Source organism: Apus apus, chromosome 6, assembly GCF_020740795.1.
Source record: "Apus apus isolate bApuApu2 chromosome 6, bApuApu2.pri.cur, whole genome shotgun sequence".
NCBI lineage: Eukaryota > Metazoa > Chordata > Aves > Apodiformes > Apodidae > Apus > Apus apus.
Genome location: NC_067287.1, coordinates 22,305,657 through 22,322,738, shown reverse-complemented (window position 1 = coordinate 22,322,738; position 17,082 = coordinate 22,305,657). Strand labels below are relative to the sequence as shown.

General features: G+C 36.2%; 1 protein-coding gene across 2 annotated transcripts in view; it reads left to right on the top strand.

The window, feature by feature from the left end:
• The window catches only part of OLA1 (Obg like ATPase 1), a 95,594-nt gene extending 79,468 nt beyond the window's left edge, over positions 1–16,126 (top strand). For both annotated transcript variants that reach the window (XM_051623401.1, XM_051623402.1), the window contains 4 exons: positions 8,442–8,582; positions 9,264–9,360; positions 11,432–11,554; positions 15,601–16,126. In XM_051623401.1, the coding sequence (XP_051479361.1) occupies positions 8,442–8,582; positions 9,264–9,360; positions 11,432–11,554; positions 15,601–15,702 (463 nt within the window). In that variant the 3' untranslated portion in view covers positions 15,703–16,126. The remainder of the gene's footprint in view (positions 1–8,441; positions 8,583–9,263; positions 9,361–11,431; positions 11,555–15,600) is intronic.
• Positions 16,127–17,082: the final 956 nt, after the last annotated feature.

Sequence of the window (17,082 nt, the reverse complement as noted above, 5' to 3'; positions counted from 1 at the left end):
TCTTTCCTGTGCTGAGGATGCCAGAGGTGGATGCAGGACTCCAGGCAGGGTCTCATCAAAGTGGCATAGAGGGGGAGAATCACTTTCCTCAATCTGCTGACTGCTTTCTTTTTGTCTTTCTACCATCTCGGTATTTTTTTAATTCAAACTTGATTGTAGGTCATTAACTTGATTTTTCTATTATATATGCTTTATTTCTCCTAGATAATTTTTTTTTTCCATTCACTTCTGTCTGTACTTGATTTACAAGTAATGTTATGTTCTCTGGTATTATTTCTTTCACAGTTCCAACATCTTGCAAACCCAAGAGAACTAAACAAGTTTTGTCAGTTAGGCCAAATATTTATGTGAAATGCATTCAAGAATTTGTTGGTAGTATAAAGTTGTAAGTGAAGTGTTATGTCTGTATGTGTAACTCATATCTCCAGGTAGCTTTCTAGACCAGATAAACTGACATCTGTATGCTACTACCTTATTATGTTAGAAAATGTGTTAACAGAATTATATCTTGAGGGCATGAAGTGCTTTCATATGAATTCCATGTAAACATCAGAAAAAACTTCTTTCCTGTGAGAGTGACAGAGCACTGGAACAGGCTGCCCAGAGAGATCAGGGAGTCTCCTTTGCTGAAGACATTCAAAACCCACCTGGACGTGTTCCTGTGTGATGTGCTCTAGGTGATCCTGCTCTGGCAGGGGGGTTGGACTAGATGATCTTTTGAGGTCCTTTCCCTAAGATTCTGTGATTCTGTGAATTTCCAGGATATTGCATTGATTTTTTTTTTTTTCCCCCCATCAGCTAACACTGTTTTCTGCCTTGAAGAATCTATTTATCAGTGATTTCATACGGGACAATTTTTACTCAGGAGTTATGCCATATACAAACGTTCTCCAATACAAAACATCAGAATTCCTGACCAAACTTGTCTTCATGGCACTGTTCTTTCTTGATGGTAGGCTAACTTAAGGCACTCCCATCCTTAAGAGTCTTCACCTGTTTCTTCAGTTATATTGGCACAACCAGCTGTAAGGATACATGAGAAAGTGAATTCATCCAGTTGAAAGAAAAGAAGTGGGGAGGGAGGATACGAAGTAAATAAATTCTTGCTCCCTCCCCAAACTCCTTTTTTGGCAGATTATTTTTGTTGGCCAACAGCTTGAGTGTGCTTGCAGGGAATACCACTAGAGTCTCTGCTGCATGTGCAACTGGTGGCAGAAAAGCAAATGTAACATCTGGATGGATAAGGAATGGGGTAAGAAGCTCATGTCCAGGTTATGAAAATATTTCTTTAGAATCTGGGTTGCAACATGAATGAAAATACTAGGTGCAATACTGGTCACCCCATCTAACAAATGATTTTGCAGAATTATAGGGGATTTAAGGTAATGGCCATGATGGAGATCAAGGCACTGGAAAAACTTGTTTTGACACACATGAGGCAGAGAGCCTGGGATTACTTATGTTTCAAAGGACAATGTTAAGGAAAGTTATAAACACATCTGTAATAAATGGCAAATGACTGTTGATCAGGAACTTCTATTCTTTTCTTATTATACAACATCAGTTGAAATTGCAACGAAGTTAAAAAGTGTGAAGTCCAGAGCTAGTAGAATTAAATACTTTATGTACCTATTCTGTCATAAGATTCATAAGATCATGGGATGTGTCACAAATACTGAGTTGTTGTGGTAAAGAATTTTAAAGACTATTCCACAGCATGTTTCAGGGCTCAAGACAACCTGTGTTGAAGATGTGGGTGACATCTAACATGTAAGAGAGTTTTTCCATCTTGGCCTCTTGTAAGGTTGATCTGGATGAAGTGACTAAATACAGGAGGGGATGCAGACATGGGACTCTAGGAACATATCAAGGAACTTAAAGCATATAGGATAAATGGAGTTCTGAGTTCCTGAACCTCCTGACCAAGGATCAGACCAGAGTATAGAGGCAGTGCTTTTGTTCTGAAATGTTAGTAGAAACTATTTGCAGGTGAGGGGTGGGTGGTGTGAAGGGACCTTTTGAAATCTAATGTGTGCTGTGTTCCTTCTGGCCATCTGGGAAAGGGGAATTAAAAAAATAGATTGTAAATGTCTGGTGAGTTGAAACGGGATTGCCTAGGTCAGTAACAGGCACTCCCAAACCTTCTGTAGATTTATCATCTTCATAAAAAGCAAACTATTATGGTGGAAAATAAAGTACCTCTTTATTTTCAATGTTTTCCTGTTTAGTCTTCCTTTCTCATAGTGCAAGAAGAACAGGACAACCTAAAAAAGGCAGGCAGCAGTAAGAGTTTCAGCATATTAATGTATTAGAGCAGAGTACCAGCTGTGCTTTCTGCTTCCCATTCTTGACTTCTGCCACTGACCAATTGTGTGATGCGAAATTATTATATACATTTGCTTTATCATCCTCATTATTCTATTCTTTGTTGATTATATACATTTGGAATGAAAGCTTACTGAGGCTGGGAATGTTTCTTATTTGTATAAGAATACATATACATATATAGGTACTATATTGTAATTGCAATTGCACTGAGAACAGTGGGGCCTGATCTTTAAGGAGTCTGTGCATGCTAGCAGAATGGAATGGCATCACTTATGACCTGTGTCCCTCAGTACTGGCACTTAGGTAAATTAGATCTTCTTCTCCCATCCCACCAAATCAACTAAAGCTAGTGGTACTCACAGTAGAATGTTTTGGGACCTGGCAAAAAAAAATTAAACATTGCCTGATCTATCATCATTTTAGGTAAGTTGTGGATAATGGGTGAGGATTCAGAAGACGATAGAAAGGCACAAAGAGGGAAGAGGAAACAAGACATTTTTAAGTAAAGGAATTTTCCTTTAATTTCAAGACAATTGTTGGAGCAATTAAACTGTTTTATTTGCCTTGAAGCAAGCCAGTTGTCATAATAAATTCATGTTGGCTTTTACTTGTTTAAATTGTCAGATGACTCTCATATTTTGTTTGTGATAAATTTAGTGTTCTTGCACATAGTGAAGAGTTATACTTCACTAGGTACTGGGATGTTTATTTTTTTTATTAATGCCATACAACATTCTTATAAACAAGGTAGGAAATATTGGCTAAAGAGAGCATAGTTATTCTTCACTTTCCAGTGGAAGAATATCTCATTATAAGATGTGCAGAAGTAGCTGCTTGTTGAATACTGTTATGTATTTTCATTAATGAGCTGGATGATGAGCATTCTTGTTAGATCTGTGGATGACCCCAAACTAGGACATGTCCAGGTATGTGTAGAACAAAATTATAATTTGGGAGCATCTCAGGAAACAGAAGAAATCATTAGGAAAAAAACCCAAACAAACAACTTTGAGAAGGATTTGATGTAGGAATAATCAGCTATGCAAATACAGTATTAAGAACAGTTAGTCAAGCAGGGTCATACAGTATAAACTGAGCATGAGATAATGTTGCTGTTTCGTTAGAAAAAAGCAAATGCTATACTGGGTTTTATAAGCAGGAGACTCACTTGAAAAATGGGTGAATTAATCCTCTAGCTATTTTTAATGCTTATAAGACATTATTATCGAGAGCTTCAAGGAATGCATTTCCTGCATCCTTCCAAGAACTTTTAGACCAATCGGAGAGAGTCCAGATAGGGGGCTTGCAAGGTAAGCTCAAAATAAAAAAGAAAGACCTAAGTTTTTAGGTATGTAAAACCCTACTGTAAAGAAATAGCAAGTGTGTGTATTCCCAGTCCATAGTGTATAGGCTCAGTTACACTAATGCATTTATATTGAAATAAAGGTGGCTTAGGCTATGCATGTGAAAAAGTGGCGAACAAAGCAGTAAACAGATTGAGTTTGGAAGGTTTTAAAAATCTGGGGTTGCTCAGAACTGTCAAGAGGAGAGCCTGTTGGAATTGCTAGGTCCTCTTGTTCTCACTCCTATCTGTAGATGTTTTAAAAATTATTATTATTTTTCTCCACTCTTTTGTATCTTTGGATCACTTAGTTTCATCTTGCCTCATTATCTACATCTGTTTCTTTCCTTCTTTGGTGCTGCCTGGTATTTTCTTCCTTCCCATGCTGTTTTGTTTCTGTCAATTTTCACTCATAGTTCAGGTGAAGAACAGAAAAACAATGGTTTCTCTTCCCTGTGTTAGATGGGTTCTTTTTTTTGTCTTGCTTGTACAAAAGCATACTTTCACAAATCACCTTTCTTCTCAGGGGTCAGTTTTTCACATCCTCTTGTCTTGCAGGTGTCCACTGAGCTTAAGTTCTCTCTGCAGCTTCTCTCTTCCATCAATACTTCTGATTTCCATGTGAACTCTGTCTCTCTGTTCCCAGCTGGATCTCTCATGTGAAACTCTGTCAAATATTGATTTATAGTTAATGTACATTCTGCAACTTTTGTACCTCTTTATTTTGATTTTCTTCAGATTTTGGTTTCTTCTTCCACAGGAACCATCACCATTTTAAAGTGAAGGCACTCCATTCTGCACAATTCCCCTTTCTGGGCCTCTTTACTTATTGGCCTTCTCAGCAAATGCCCTCATTTTTAAACCTTTCTCTAAGATCTGTTCTCATTCTGACTCAAGATCAGGAGTTAACTCTGGTAGTTGTCCTGATCCTTCTGCACATAAAGTAACTTGCTTCTTTAATATACTTTTTCCTTGCCAGGCTGATGCAAAGTTAAAAACTGGAATGCCTTTAAATGATGCCTTTGTCATATTTTGGGATCTAGTAGTAGCAAGAGAACATCTTGGTCATCACAGCTTTTCTGAGTTAGTAATAGATAATGGTAACATGCTTTTGTCCTACCTTATCTCAGCCAACAGTAGCAGCGTTAGGTGGAAGTGAGCATCTTCATTCCTCTTTGCCATTTTTCATGGGCGGAGTTTTGAGTGCTGCCTTAAGCTGCAGGTTGTTCAGATCTGGTTTTGTTCTTGTCTTGGTTTTGTTCTTGTGTCATGTTTTTACACAGTTATCTTTTTGCCTGAGTTTTCAATTCAACTTTTATTGAAGTTTTTCTTTTTGCCATCACAGAATGAATGGTTGTCTTACTGTGTCTTGGGTCTACAGTTTTTTTCCAGAAAGGATATTTTGTCCATTTGTGGTGAATAGAATGAAATTTCCATTCTGCAACCCTCTGTAGTTGCTGTTGGCACACTCCTCCTCCCCACGCAGCACCTGGAGGGAAGAACCAAGCCACCTCTGTAGGGGAAGGCTCTTGGATGTCCAGAACAGCTCCGAGATCCCTCGTTGTTATTACTGAGTAGTGCTAGATTATGCCTTTCTTCTTTCTGCTTTATGTTTTATAGTAAGAGTGCAGTTTTAACTCTACTAATAACGGTGGGTTTAGAAACCTAACTAGGAAAGAGGATTTTTTTAAAATTGCTGTTACAGTTTTCATTTTACTTTGTCAAGAAGGGTTTTCATCTTGAGCACTTGTTTCTTAAAGTAGTTTCAGCTGTTAATCTTGGTCATTGGTTCTGCCAGTTCTACTGGTTTGGATTTTTTTTAAAAAAAAAAATTTTCATTTTGTTACATTTTAGTGTGTTTTTTTTTTATCCTGATATTTTCTTGTTAATAGTCTTTTCTGTCAGCCTAAAATTCAATATCCTTCATGACTGATTATCAAGTATAGCATGAAATAATGGAGAGAGACTCCAGGATTTGCGCATCTTAACAAAGGCCCAAATAAGTGTACAAATGTTTTCCTTTTACAGACATACAGCATTTCCATGGAAATACTATGTGCTCAAATAAAACAGACTTTGACATTAGTTGTTACCATTTGTTAAGAGTTAGCACACTTGGTTATTCCTAGCAGGAAAGCAAACTTGCACTATTACTTTATTGATTATTAGTCAAGTTTTTTTGTCTTGGGGAAGATTTAATTTAGAAATATATCAGTATTTATATTTGAGTATTTAGTTTGTTTTGTTTTCTTTATTTTTAGGGGAATTCCTTGGTACTTTTTGGTAATTCCTGTGACACTGCAAGTCACAAAAGTGAAAGACTCAGGCAGAGAACCGGACTGTCTGTACAGAGTGGGATGCAGTACCTTATTCTTTTAGTGAGGTTGTAGCAGGTCTGATGTCAGTCACTTCAGAGACCTTTAGACCTCAGCGCTCATTTATTGCTAAAATGTACCAGCTCTGCTCCTGCATTATGAAGATCATCTGTCAACACTTTGAGATATTCTCCTTTGTTATTAAGCTTGTGATGCTCTACACTGTCAGGTTTTTTGCCAATTATAGTTAAGGTACAATGGTGTATTCACTGGATCAAAGTCTCACACTGGCGGTAGAGGAATGATTTGTAAGTCTTTATTCATCTGAATTGTACAATAGAATACCTGAGGAATGCAAATAATCCCTCTGAGGACTCAATAGAAAAGCTGTTAAAATGACAGTCTAAGACTATTATTATTCTGAATTGGTGTTTTAGCCAAAGTAATTATTTCTTATCTTGTTGTTCCACAATAGTTCTTAGTTTATTAGTTACAATGACCATATTTACCAAACAGAATTTGGATCCAATTTTTCACATTACTTTCATGCTCATTTCACTTTTTCAAGTTTGCATGTTTTGCTCTGTATTTCATTTGGTACATTATTTAATTAGTCTAGACACCAGTGTTAGACACTTGCTAAAAAAAAAAAAAGTGGAATGCACAGATGTTGAAGTACACTTATGAATAGCAGATCCATTTCTAGATACGTTTCCTGTAAAAGGTTGGCATTCATAAGCTCTGAACTCTGATACCCAGTTTGTTTGCCAAAATAAATTAGTTAACTACAAATGTCAGTTTTAGCTGTTAAATGTCACATGTCACATTCAGAAGTGCACCTTAATTGTGATTTTCAGTTCAGATGTTTCTGAAGGCAATAGTTTTTCAGTGTCAGCCCTGGATACAAGACTATATTTTCATTGGGTAACTGGAGGAAAAAAAGATCAGTATAATAAGAATTGAAAACCACTGATGGGGTATTTACATAAGTAAATGATAGAAGACCTGCCTTATATAACACACGTGTGAAAAGTGTTGAGTGAAGTTGTATATTCTTTGTCCCATCTAAAACCCTACTCAGTGGGCCATGCACTTAATCTCATAATAGCTCTGATCCCCTGCTATTTTCTTTGACAAATGTGTGTTGATGAACTTGTGGTTCAGTTCATTTTTTTTCTGAAGTAACATTTGAATTGATTATTCACAGGCCACAGTTTCAAAGCACTTCAGTATAATAGCAGTTAAAACCTTACTCTAGATCTTGGAGATTAGCAGAACTAAGAAAAAGAACTCAGCAAGCATAAAACCCGTGTTGTGGGGTGGGTGCTTCAGGTCTGAAACATCTATACAGCACCCAAAGGGCTGTATATTGTACTTTGTGTCTACACTACAGGAAATATTCTCATACCTCTTGAGTTTTCTTACTGAGCATACAGAGCTGTCATTCTTACCATTCACACCTGTTCAGAAATACCGCCCTATAAATAAGATTGAACTTCTTACAGGTAATTTATGATCTCTCCATACATTTAAAATAAATAGTATTTGCAGTCATGAATGTGATGCCTGTGTTTAAAAATTGTTTAAACATTGGCTATTGCTGTAAATATTTTCTTGATTTTTAATGGGATATTGGACATTCAAAAACTAGCACCATAAATCTGTAGCTCTAAATTTGTAGTTGTGATCAACTAAAAAAATTAAATAATTAGATGTACGGCAAAAAATTACTGATGCTGCCAGTTATTGAAGAGCAATAGGAAATGTGATTATTTATTTAAAAATAAATACTTTAAAAAGTGGTATAATATCTAGAAGCTTTGTCCTGGGGAGACAGGACAGGTGAGAGAAAGGTGGGAGAATGTAGTAGAAACATGGCCCAGTATTGATTAGCTGTGACATACTATAAGATCAATAGCCAGAAAAAGCAGGGTGCTGCTTGCTGTCTAGGAGTTTATACAGTGTAGTGTCTTCTTCTGTCTGCTAATATCTGCGGTCCTAGCCACTGAAATGCTCTTTTTTTAAGCGGGGGGTGGGTGGGTGGAAAAAGGCAAAAACTGAAGACTCCCAGTTTAATTGGACATAAAAAAGTTATTGTTTGAATAAATATCTTTCTTGGGAAAATGTATGTCCAGAGAGCTGCAAAGTTTTATTCAGTTAGTATTTTAGATTGCGAGTATTTAACCTCTACCAAAAATCTAGTTATTGTCTCAAATTATGCTTATTTCTGATGGATTAAATGCCAAACAGAAACCAAGAAACAGTGCAATGTTAATGGAGTACACCTGAAGCAATTGCTGCCTGTTAATGCCTTGACCTTGGAAAGTAATACACAAAAAGATGGCATCATAAAACCGTGCAATTCTTATGAATATGTATGTGCTACTTGATAATAATGAATGTGGTACAGCCATGCATGCACTACAAGATAATGTTGTGCCCTTTGTTGTCTACAGGTTGATAAAAATTAAAGAGTGGGTGGACAAGCACGACCCGGGTGCTTTGGTCATTCCTTTTAGTGGGGCCTTGGAACTCAAGTTGCAAGATATGAGTGCTGAGGAGAAACAGAAGTATCTGGAAGAGAACATGACACAAAGGTTAATTAGCATTCATTTTCCCTACACTTTATTATCAACTATTTCCTTGCAGTAATTTAATTGCTTGCGCTGATAGAATAATAAATGACAGAGTAATTACCATTATAAAGAGAGAATCTTCTCCTTTCTTTACCATGAGACAGAGTGAAAAGATTTATTTTAAATTAAGTTTTTAACTGTCATCTGTCATCTCTGTACAGTGTTTTAATTATAACATAGGTATTAGTTATGTATATTTTTGAGAAGGAATGATCACCAAAACTATTTTGTCATCCATGGGGAACAGGGACATAGGAGAAAATTTTGCCATAATTTTTCTGAAGAATTACAATAAATTGTTTCAATATTGAATTTCAGTCAAACCGTTACGCTTTTATGACCCAGAGTCCGGAAAACTGCATGAGACCAAAAGTGCTGCCTGATAGGGTGACTTAAATTTATCCCATCTTTCTATACCCTGCCAAATAAACAAATCAAAATCCTGTCTGTGTGATGCTGCACTGAAAAAGTAGTTCTGAAGAGAGTTCAAAGAAAAGGCTGCTGTGATTACTGCTGTGTTTAAAAGTAGACCTGGTGTCTTCAAAATACGTGGTGTCTTTCCATGTAAATTGATTGCTTGAGGCATTTAGCTGGTTTAGATATCTATGTTGAATGAACTGTATTAATTTTTTTTTTTTTCAGTGCTTTAGCAAAGATCATTAAGGCTGGATATGCAGCACTCCAACTAGAATACTTTTTCACTGCAGGCCCAGATGAAGTGCGTGCATGGACCATCAGGGTAAGATTCATACTTATTCATCAGCTATATCCAGTTCCACACTATTGAATTCAGATTGATATCACTGACTTTGAAGTTTGTCATGGTGGCGGTTAGCTAGTCATTACAGATGAGGTTTTTGTCCAGGATAACTTTAATTATTTGTGAGCTGCTGAACAGTGAAAGTGGAGCTGCATTGATTGAGGCAGGTAACAATTGATTCTGCCTATTACATAGTCTGAATTTCTTCATCCTGTAGAATCTGTCTACCCTCCTCCTGTGGTCAGAGATAAGACGTACCAGTATTGTGCTTGCTTAATCTGTGTGACTGGGTTTGTCTGCAGTGAAATTGATGTTGCTTTTCATTTTGTATTCACTAAGTTTGTTTGGGTTGCGGGTGGTTCATTCCTCCTTTGCTTTGCTCGGATTACATTTTCAGCAATAAAAGCCATATAACATCATTATATTCCTCGTGGATACACAGTTGGGCTCAAAAACCTAAAATCAGTGTTCAGTAATTCAGATGATTTACTGACTTCAATATTTAGACCTAGTTTATTTTGGTAGCTTTGTGTGTTTATCCAACAACTTACGTAATGCCTAAAATCATATTAGGAATTTTAAATATTGATGCAGAATAGCCATAGAGATATAGCCATAGAGATTGACTAATTTATTCCAGGAGGGCAGCAAGAGCTGAGCTGTAGTGGTTTGTCTTTGAATGTAAATATGTTATAATATAAAGATAAGTATTGAAAAATATTTTAAAATGCATAGAGTTACAAACTCTGTCTTAAAAATTACAAAAATGTCAACTTTTGGAGGTGCAGATCTGTCAATGAGCTGTTGGTTTTTGCATCAGTGTATTTAGTGCTGTGCAGTGAATTTCAGTGCTGTATTTAATTTCATTCAATTGAATTAATTTGTTTTCATTAATCAACATAATTTCCAGTAAATTTATATTTCTATTAATACTGCTACCGACGTTTGTGTATGTTTTTAGCACATTATTTTCTTAAAAGCACGTTTATTTTTTTAGCCTTTTCATCTTCTTTTTCATTATAACTGCTAGCTGAAGTGCCTGAGACAGCTACCATAATAATATAAAAGCAGAAGTTTTGTGGTTCTGATTCTTGCCATAGCTTTTAAAAGCACATTCTGAAATTCTGCTGTTTTCAGTAGGAGAAATGCTTTATTAGAAAATTTGAAAGCTGGTTTATCTTAAGACTGATTGTAAGTATCTTTGATTTAATGTGCAAAGATATTTAGTCAGGTAGGCATCAGTGAGTAGCCATATTAACCCAATACATCTTTTATTGTAAAAACTGTGCTTTACACTGTCAGACTCCTTAGCACTTTAACATGCTTTATTAAGCAGCCTTTAGGTCACCATTATTTCTCAAATTTCTCTCCATGGTTGTATGTGCACAGAATGTATGTCCTTGTAATTTAAAGCATGCAGTTATAATGGATTCTTCTCTATTACATAAACTTAAATTATCTTATAATAGTTGCCTCTGATTTTTTTTATTTTTTAGTTATTAAATAGGTGAACATTTTCTAAGATGCTAATTTTGTGTTCTATATCAGACTTACTTTTATTTCAGAATAATTTTACTAAGCTATTATGTAGAGCTTGAGATCCGTGAATAATTTTTGTGTTACAAATGTGGTTTGCCAATAAACATTACCATTTAAGTGAAGTTATTTGGATGTAAGTAAAAGTCTTGACTAATTTAGATTTAAAAGTTATGTAAAAATCTTTTATTTTCCTCACTTTCTGTATGGAGAGCCAGGGATCGAAGTGAATCCCACAACAAAACCCACTCATAGCCTCTAAAATCAGTACTAATGTTGATACCTATTAGGAAAAACAAAGCTTCCCTTCTGTAATATCAGTTGTTTTTTCTGTGGCAAAGGCATTGATCTGTATGTCCCAATTTTGAGACTTACCCTACTGTATGTGTCATATTTCAACTGAAATGAAACAAAGTTTCAGCAGATCCTGAAAGCACATAAAAAGGAGAAACCCCTTTCCTGTAATCAGTCATCTTAAATGCAATAATTTTTCTTCTGGTCTTCCCTTTGACAGAAAGGGACGAAGGCTCCTCAGGCAGCAGGGAAGATTCACACAGATTTTGAAAAGGGATTCATTATGGCTGAAGTAATGAAATATGAAGATTTTAAGGAAGGAGGTTCAGAAGCTGCTGTCAAGGTGAGCTCCTCATCTTTTACTTCTTTCTTCCTCTATATGTGCCATTTTTTCCATTCCAAGTCTATTTTTCACTGGGAGGTTGTTCTTGATGCCAAGCAAATCATAAGTCACCTCTAGCAATAGACCAAAATCTATTTTCATCTTTTACTTAGGAAAAAATTCAAATGCACCAACTTACTGAACAGGAATGCAACTATTTCAGTATACAAGATATGACAGTTTGTGGGCTAAATGGCCAAAAAAGACAAAAATGCTGTGCTAATTTTTTTCTCTGCTTACATGTTAGTGTTCAGAATTTCATAAGCTTTAAAATTAACTTGGTTTCGAAAAATTAATTTTTTATCATGAGATAGCAGATATTTTTTTTCATCATGTCCAAAAGGAAAATGCAACACAGAAAATCTGTTTCTTATAATACAGTGTAGTCTTGTTTTGAGCTTGAAGTGAAGGTATTACAAATGTGGGATGCAAATGGTTAAGAAAATACCTATTACAAAAATGAAGCTTTTTTTTTTGTTTGTTTTGTTTTTTTTTTCAGGATTAGTGGATTCCACTCCAAGACTCTGATAGGCATAATTAGAATGTTAAAATTTAACCATTTCAGTATTTCATTCAGTTGCCCTTTGATGTCTTACTCCAATATTCAAAAATGCCATGCCTTGCTTTGGTTGTTCAGGGTGACTGTAACAGTTGCATATAGTCCTCAAAAATATAGTATAATAGCTGAAGTTTCCTAGCTACTGTCTACTGAATAGACAGTGAAGATGTTTCATGGAAAACTTTTTCCTGAGCTCACGCTTCTTTGTAGTGACACTTGTATTTAGAAGTGTTTTATCTGCTTTCTCAACACTAGAGGGCAGAGACTGATTGGGTGCCCAAAGTTGTGCCCTTCTTATAGCTGACAAATTATATTTGATTTAAAGTTATTAAATACGAACTTCTACGTGGCAAATAAATGTCCTAAGAAAGCTCTTCTCCTCTGTGTTACTGTTGCATTATTTCCACCTTTTTTAAGCAGAGGAACTTCCCCTTATTTCATATACACATGATTTCTCATTTGGCATTTTTGATGTTTTATTAAGATCTGTATTTTACAAAATTGTAATTATAAAGCACATTAATTTGATTTAATCAGTTTCAGTATTTGAAGGTTCCTACACACTATAATGTGTTAAAGAATTTAAAAGGTTCAGCTTTTTTGTTTTCATTTGATAGCTTGAAAGGTATGCAAAACTATGATTTCAAATTCAGCTTATTCTCAGTGGTATCACTAAGGAAGATCATACTGAGCAGCGGGACTTTAATAGGTTTGTTTGAACCCCAGGAAGTGAGGGGAAAAAAATCCCAGTATAATTGGTTCGTTGCAGCATGTGAACTGCCTTATGAAAAGGGAAGTAGAGTTGTAGTTGTAAAGTGAAACCACAGCTATAAATAAATCTATTATTCTGCAGTCAGAAACCACTTTATGTAACCAGGATTCAAATTTTGCCAGCAACAGTTTTTTGATGCTCAAATCTGAGTGTTTTCCCTGAGAATCTGCATCGGTTACATACCTGTTAAATTCATCCTATAAGTATTTTGCTTGTGTATTTTTATTTGTATTTCACAATGTGAGATTCTAAGCATCAAACTTCCTTGTTTAAATTTTGTGTAATGATTATATTGTTTTGAAATATCTGTGAAGCAAGCCTGTTTGCATTCGTTACTCATTTTTTAAATCAATTTTTTTTTTTTAGAAAAAGACCCTTGCTCTTAGAAAAATGTTATATTACTCTAAGCTTTTCAAATTTGCATTGAATACAGTGCTTCTTGCCATACACAATGCTAATTACTTCTATATTGCTGGCAAATTTCAAAATTAAATTTGGGAGCTTTTAGGAGTCAACTGAAATAACAGTGGTAATGGGAGTTGCTTGCTTTGTATGTTATCAAGTTGATCGATTTTTAAGTTTGATTTTGTGTGTGTCTAACATCAGTACAGCATAACTAATTTAATGCCAGTGCTGTGAACTATACACTGAATAGCTCTGTGTGGGCTTTGTAGTCTACAGGGATATCACATTATTAGCAATCATATCTGCTTAGGCAAAGCTGGCTTCTACAGATGGCTGCTTTCAAGTGCAAATGAACTGGTTAGACGTGTCTTGTTTAATACATACTCAAGATTCACAAATGGGTATTGATTTTTTCAACCAGTGTTTCTGATAGCAATGGAAATGGATTAAATGGTCTCTAGAGAATTTAAAGGAACACTGTCACTTTTAATTAACTGTAAACTGGTAACAAAAATACATAAACTTTCATTTGTGTGTAAAAATATATTTTATTAAAGAAGTCTGTGCCACTTTGACAGCACGCAATAGCGTGCTAAAAAAAATCCACATTGTTGCTTTGTGGAGGTCAGTTTTTTCTACAAATATTTTTGAGTAGTAAATGTATTGGACTGTAAAATGTCTCTGAACCTGTGCCTGCAGCTTACACTTGCTGATGATTTTTACAGCACCGTTTTATTAGTGTTTATGCCATCAATTACTCTAATTACTCTTGACTTTGAGCATTATTAGGAGCTTCAAAGGAAAGAACTACTAAGTCTACTTGAAAGTAAACCTTTTATAGTCTAAACAAATTTCCAGGAGGTGGAAATATAAAAACATTTGCAAAGTACTATTTTTTATTTATTGACAGTGTCATATGGGATCAGTAGTACTGTCCTATATATTTGTCAAGGCTGTTTTACCTGCATTTTTCTGTCAGCTAGCATTACTGGTGACAACATTTAAATAAGGAACTACAGCAACAAGGTTATCAAGCCTCTAAATTCCTAGACAGCAATATGGGGAAATACTTTGCTATACGGAGCAGGTTTTGTGAAAGAAAGGTGTCTAAGTTAACTATGTACCTTTAATCTGATCTGTTCCACTGTAACTAAGGTCATTAGTTAACAGCTTTCCTGTAATGGGATCTTAGCATGCCACCACTGTGATAGTGTCATTGAGAATAATGGCACACTGAGGTCTTGCATGGAAGCACTTTCTCCTGCAAGAGACAACTTCAAAACAGGAATGGTTATTGAACTAAAGCAGAAGCTCTCAACTTTTCCATATTGTAGATCACTTTTCAAGATAAATGCTTCTGCAGACCACCTCCCGCCCAGTCTGTCAGTCCTAATGCCACAGCTTCTGTGTAGCCTCCATAATGCTAGGCTTAATTATGACAAGATAAAGAGAGAAAAATATAATAATAATTTCTAATGCAGAGAGTACTGATATTTAATAGATTCCTTGCCTATTTTCTGCTCTCTTCAAGTACAGCATTTTGATAATGAATTTTCTTTTCATGTCTTTGGTCTATGTGCCTTCTCCTGGTTTCACAGCCTATCTGCTCTTATATCTGTCCCTCTGAAGTAAATTTCTTCTAAAGGAAATGTCTGGCAGAAAAATGGAGCTTGTATTTTGTGCTCCTCAGTCCTTCATTATCTGGGCACAAGCAGACAAGAAAGCCCCGCTCAAGGCACAAGGCATGTGCAGTTGTGACTTTGGCACAGGGTGCCTGTCTTTGGTTTTGACAGCACTCGCGTGTCCGGCCGCTCAGAAGTAGCCCAGACACCAGTTTAATAGCCACGCAGCCGTGGTGCAAACTCTTGCTGATTGCCCTTTCCAGCAATACTGGTTTAGATTCCTGCCGCCAGCATTTGCTATCTGCAGGTTTTTTAGATGAAGAAGAGAGCCTGAAAGCTGGAGGGGCAGAAAAAAGGAGTTGGTTTAGTGTCCTTTATCTTAAGACTTGCCAGAGTTTACAGATTTCTCACTCTGTAATGCAGCTGGCATTTAAGCAGTGGATTTAGTGGAGGTTAAATTATTTTTGTATACATTTTATATGCATGTAAAATCAAATTTTGTCAAACCAGAGCAGTATTGTGGCTGTCAAACTCTGAAGCTGAAGTAGTAGCATTTCTTTACCAAAATATATTTAAATAATTGCAATTTGAAAATACTATAAATACCTGATGAAATAACCCATTTTCCTTTTGTCTGTTCTATTTGCAGGCTGCTGGAAAATACAGACAACAAGGCAGAAATTACATAGTGGAGGATGGAGATATTATCTTCTTTAAATTTAATACACCTCAACAACCCAAGAAGAAATGAATATCAGATGTTGTTCATTGCTCAGAAATAAACTGTGCTGCTTCAAAAAGCACATGAATTTTTATTTAGGGTGGAATATCTGGAAACAAAAAGCATACAGTTTCTACCTAGGGAACCTCCCCTCCCCCCCAGTGAAATTATTCTTGTTTGTTTTGAATTAAAATATGGCACCTCCAGTGAACATGCAAGTTCACTAAATGTGAACAGCTTTGCATTTCAAACGATTAAGACCCTACTCCAAATTGTAGAAGCTTTTCAGGAACCATATTACTCTCATGATACTTCATTAATCTCCATCATGTATGCCAAGCCTGACACGTTTGACAGTGAGGACAATGTGGCTTGCTCCTTTTTGAATCTACAGATAATGCATGTTTTACAGTACTCCAGATGTCTACACTCAATAAAACATTTGACAAAACCAGCCTTGGTGTGTTTGGGGATGTCTGTATTGACTGACTGTGGTGTGCTGAATGCGATACGGCACCTGGTGGATGCTGATTACAGAATTTTAAGACGTGTATGATACAGTAACTGGCAGTGTGGGGCAGCTGCAATTGTATCTTGAAAGTGAGTCTTTCATGGGAATCAGAAGATTAGGATGCCAGTGATTTGTCTCAAAAAAGTTAATGAATTTGTAGATGGACATTCACTGAAAGATGATAGTAAGGATAATAAGAATTATGCAGCCTAAATAATTTTACTGGAGAGTGGAAATGTATGTAGAAAAATCATATTATCTTTGAGACTGAAGCTTTTGTGTTCAAATTATTTTTAAGAACTATTTTGTTCTTGCCTTGAAATTATTAAATTGTGGAGGCTGGAGCAGTGGTGCCTGGTGTGTATCCTCTCAGATCTGGTTTGCAGGCCAGCGGAGGGTGACAGTGTTGTGAAGGAAGAAGTGATGCTGTGCTGGGTAGGTAAGTCCTTCTGTGGAAATGAGGCTGCAGCTGTGAATACTTTTTTACCCCATTAACTGTGAGGGAGAGCCAGTCTCTTTGGGTAACACAGAAAAGAACAAGTTGTGGGCAAAAGTAAAGCCAAGTTTATACTTTTAATGTGACCAGTAGAATTGCCCTTACTAGCAGTATGTTTAATGTATTTAAAACAGCTTGACTTTCTGAGATGCCTGTGCCTGTGGTTTCAGCTACAGATTCACTAGGATCAGGGCTGGGAGAGATGCTGATTTTACCTGTGGCTTGTTGGTGTGCCAGACCTCTCTTACTGCTGTGAAAAAATCACTTGCTATAAAGTTTGAAAAGGTGACATATCACTGGCTAACCTCTCCTCTGTGCTTAAGGTATTGGGAGCGTTGGCCGTGTCCGGCTCCGAGGCTTCCCTTGAGATGCCATCTTAGAGCTTCATTGCTCATTTCTGAAA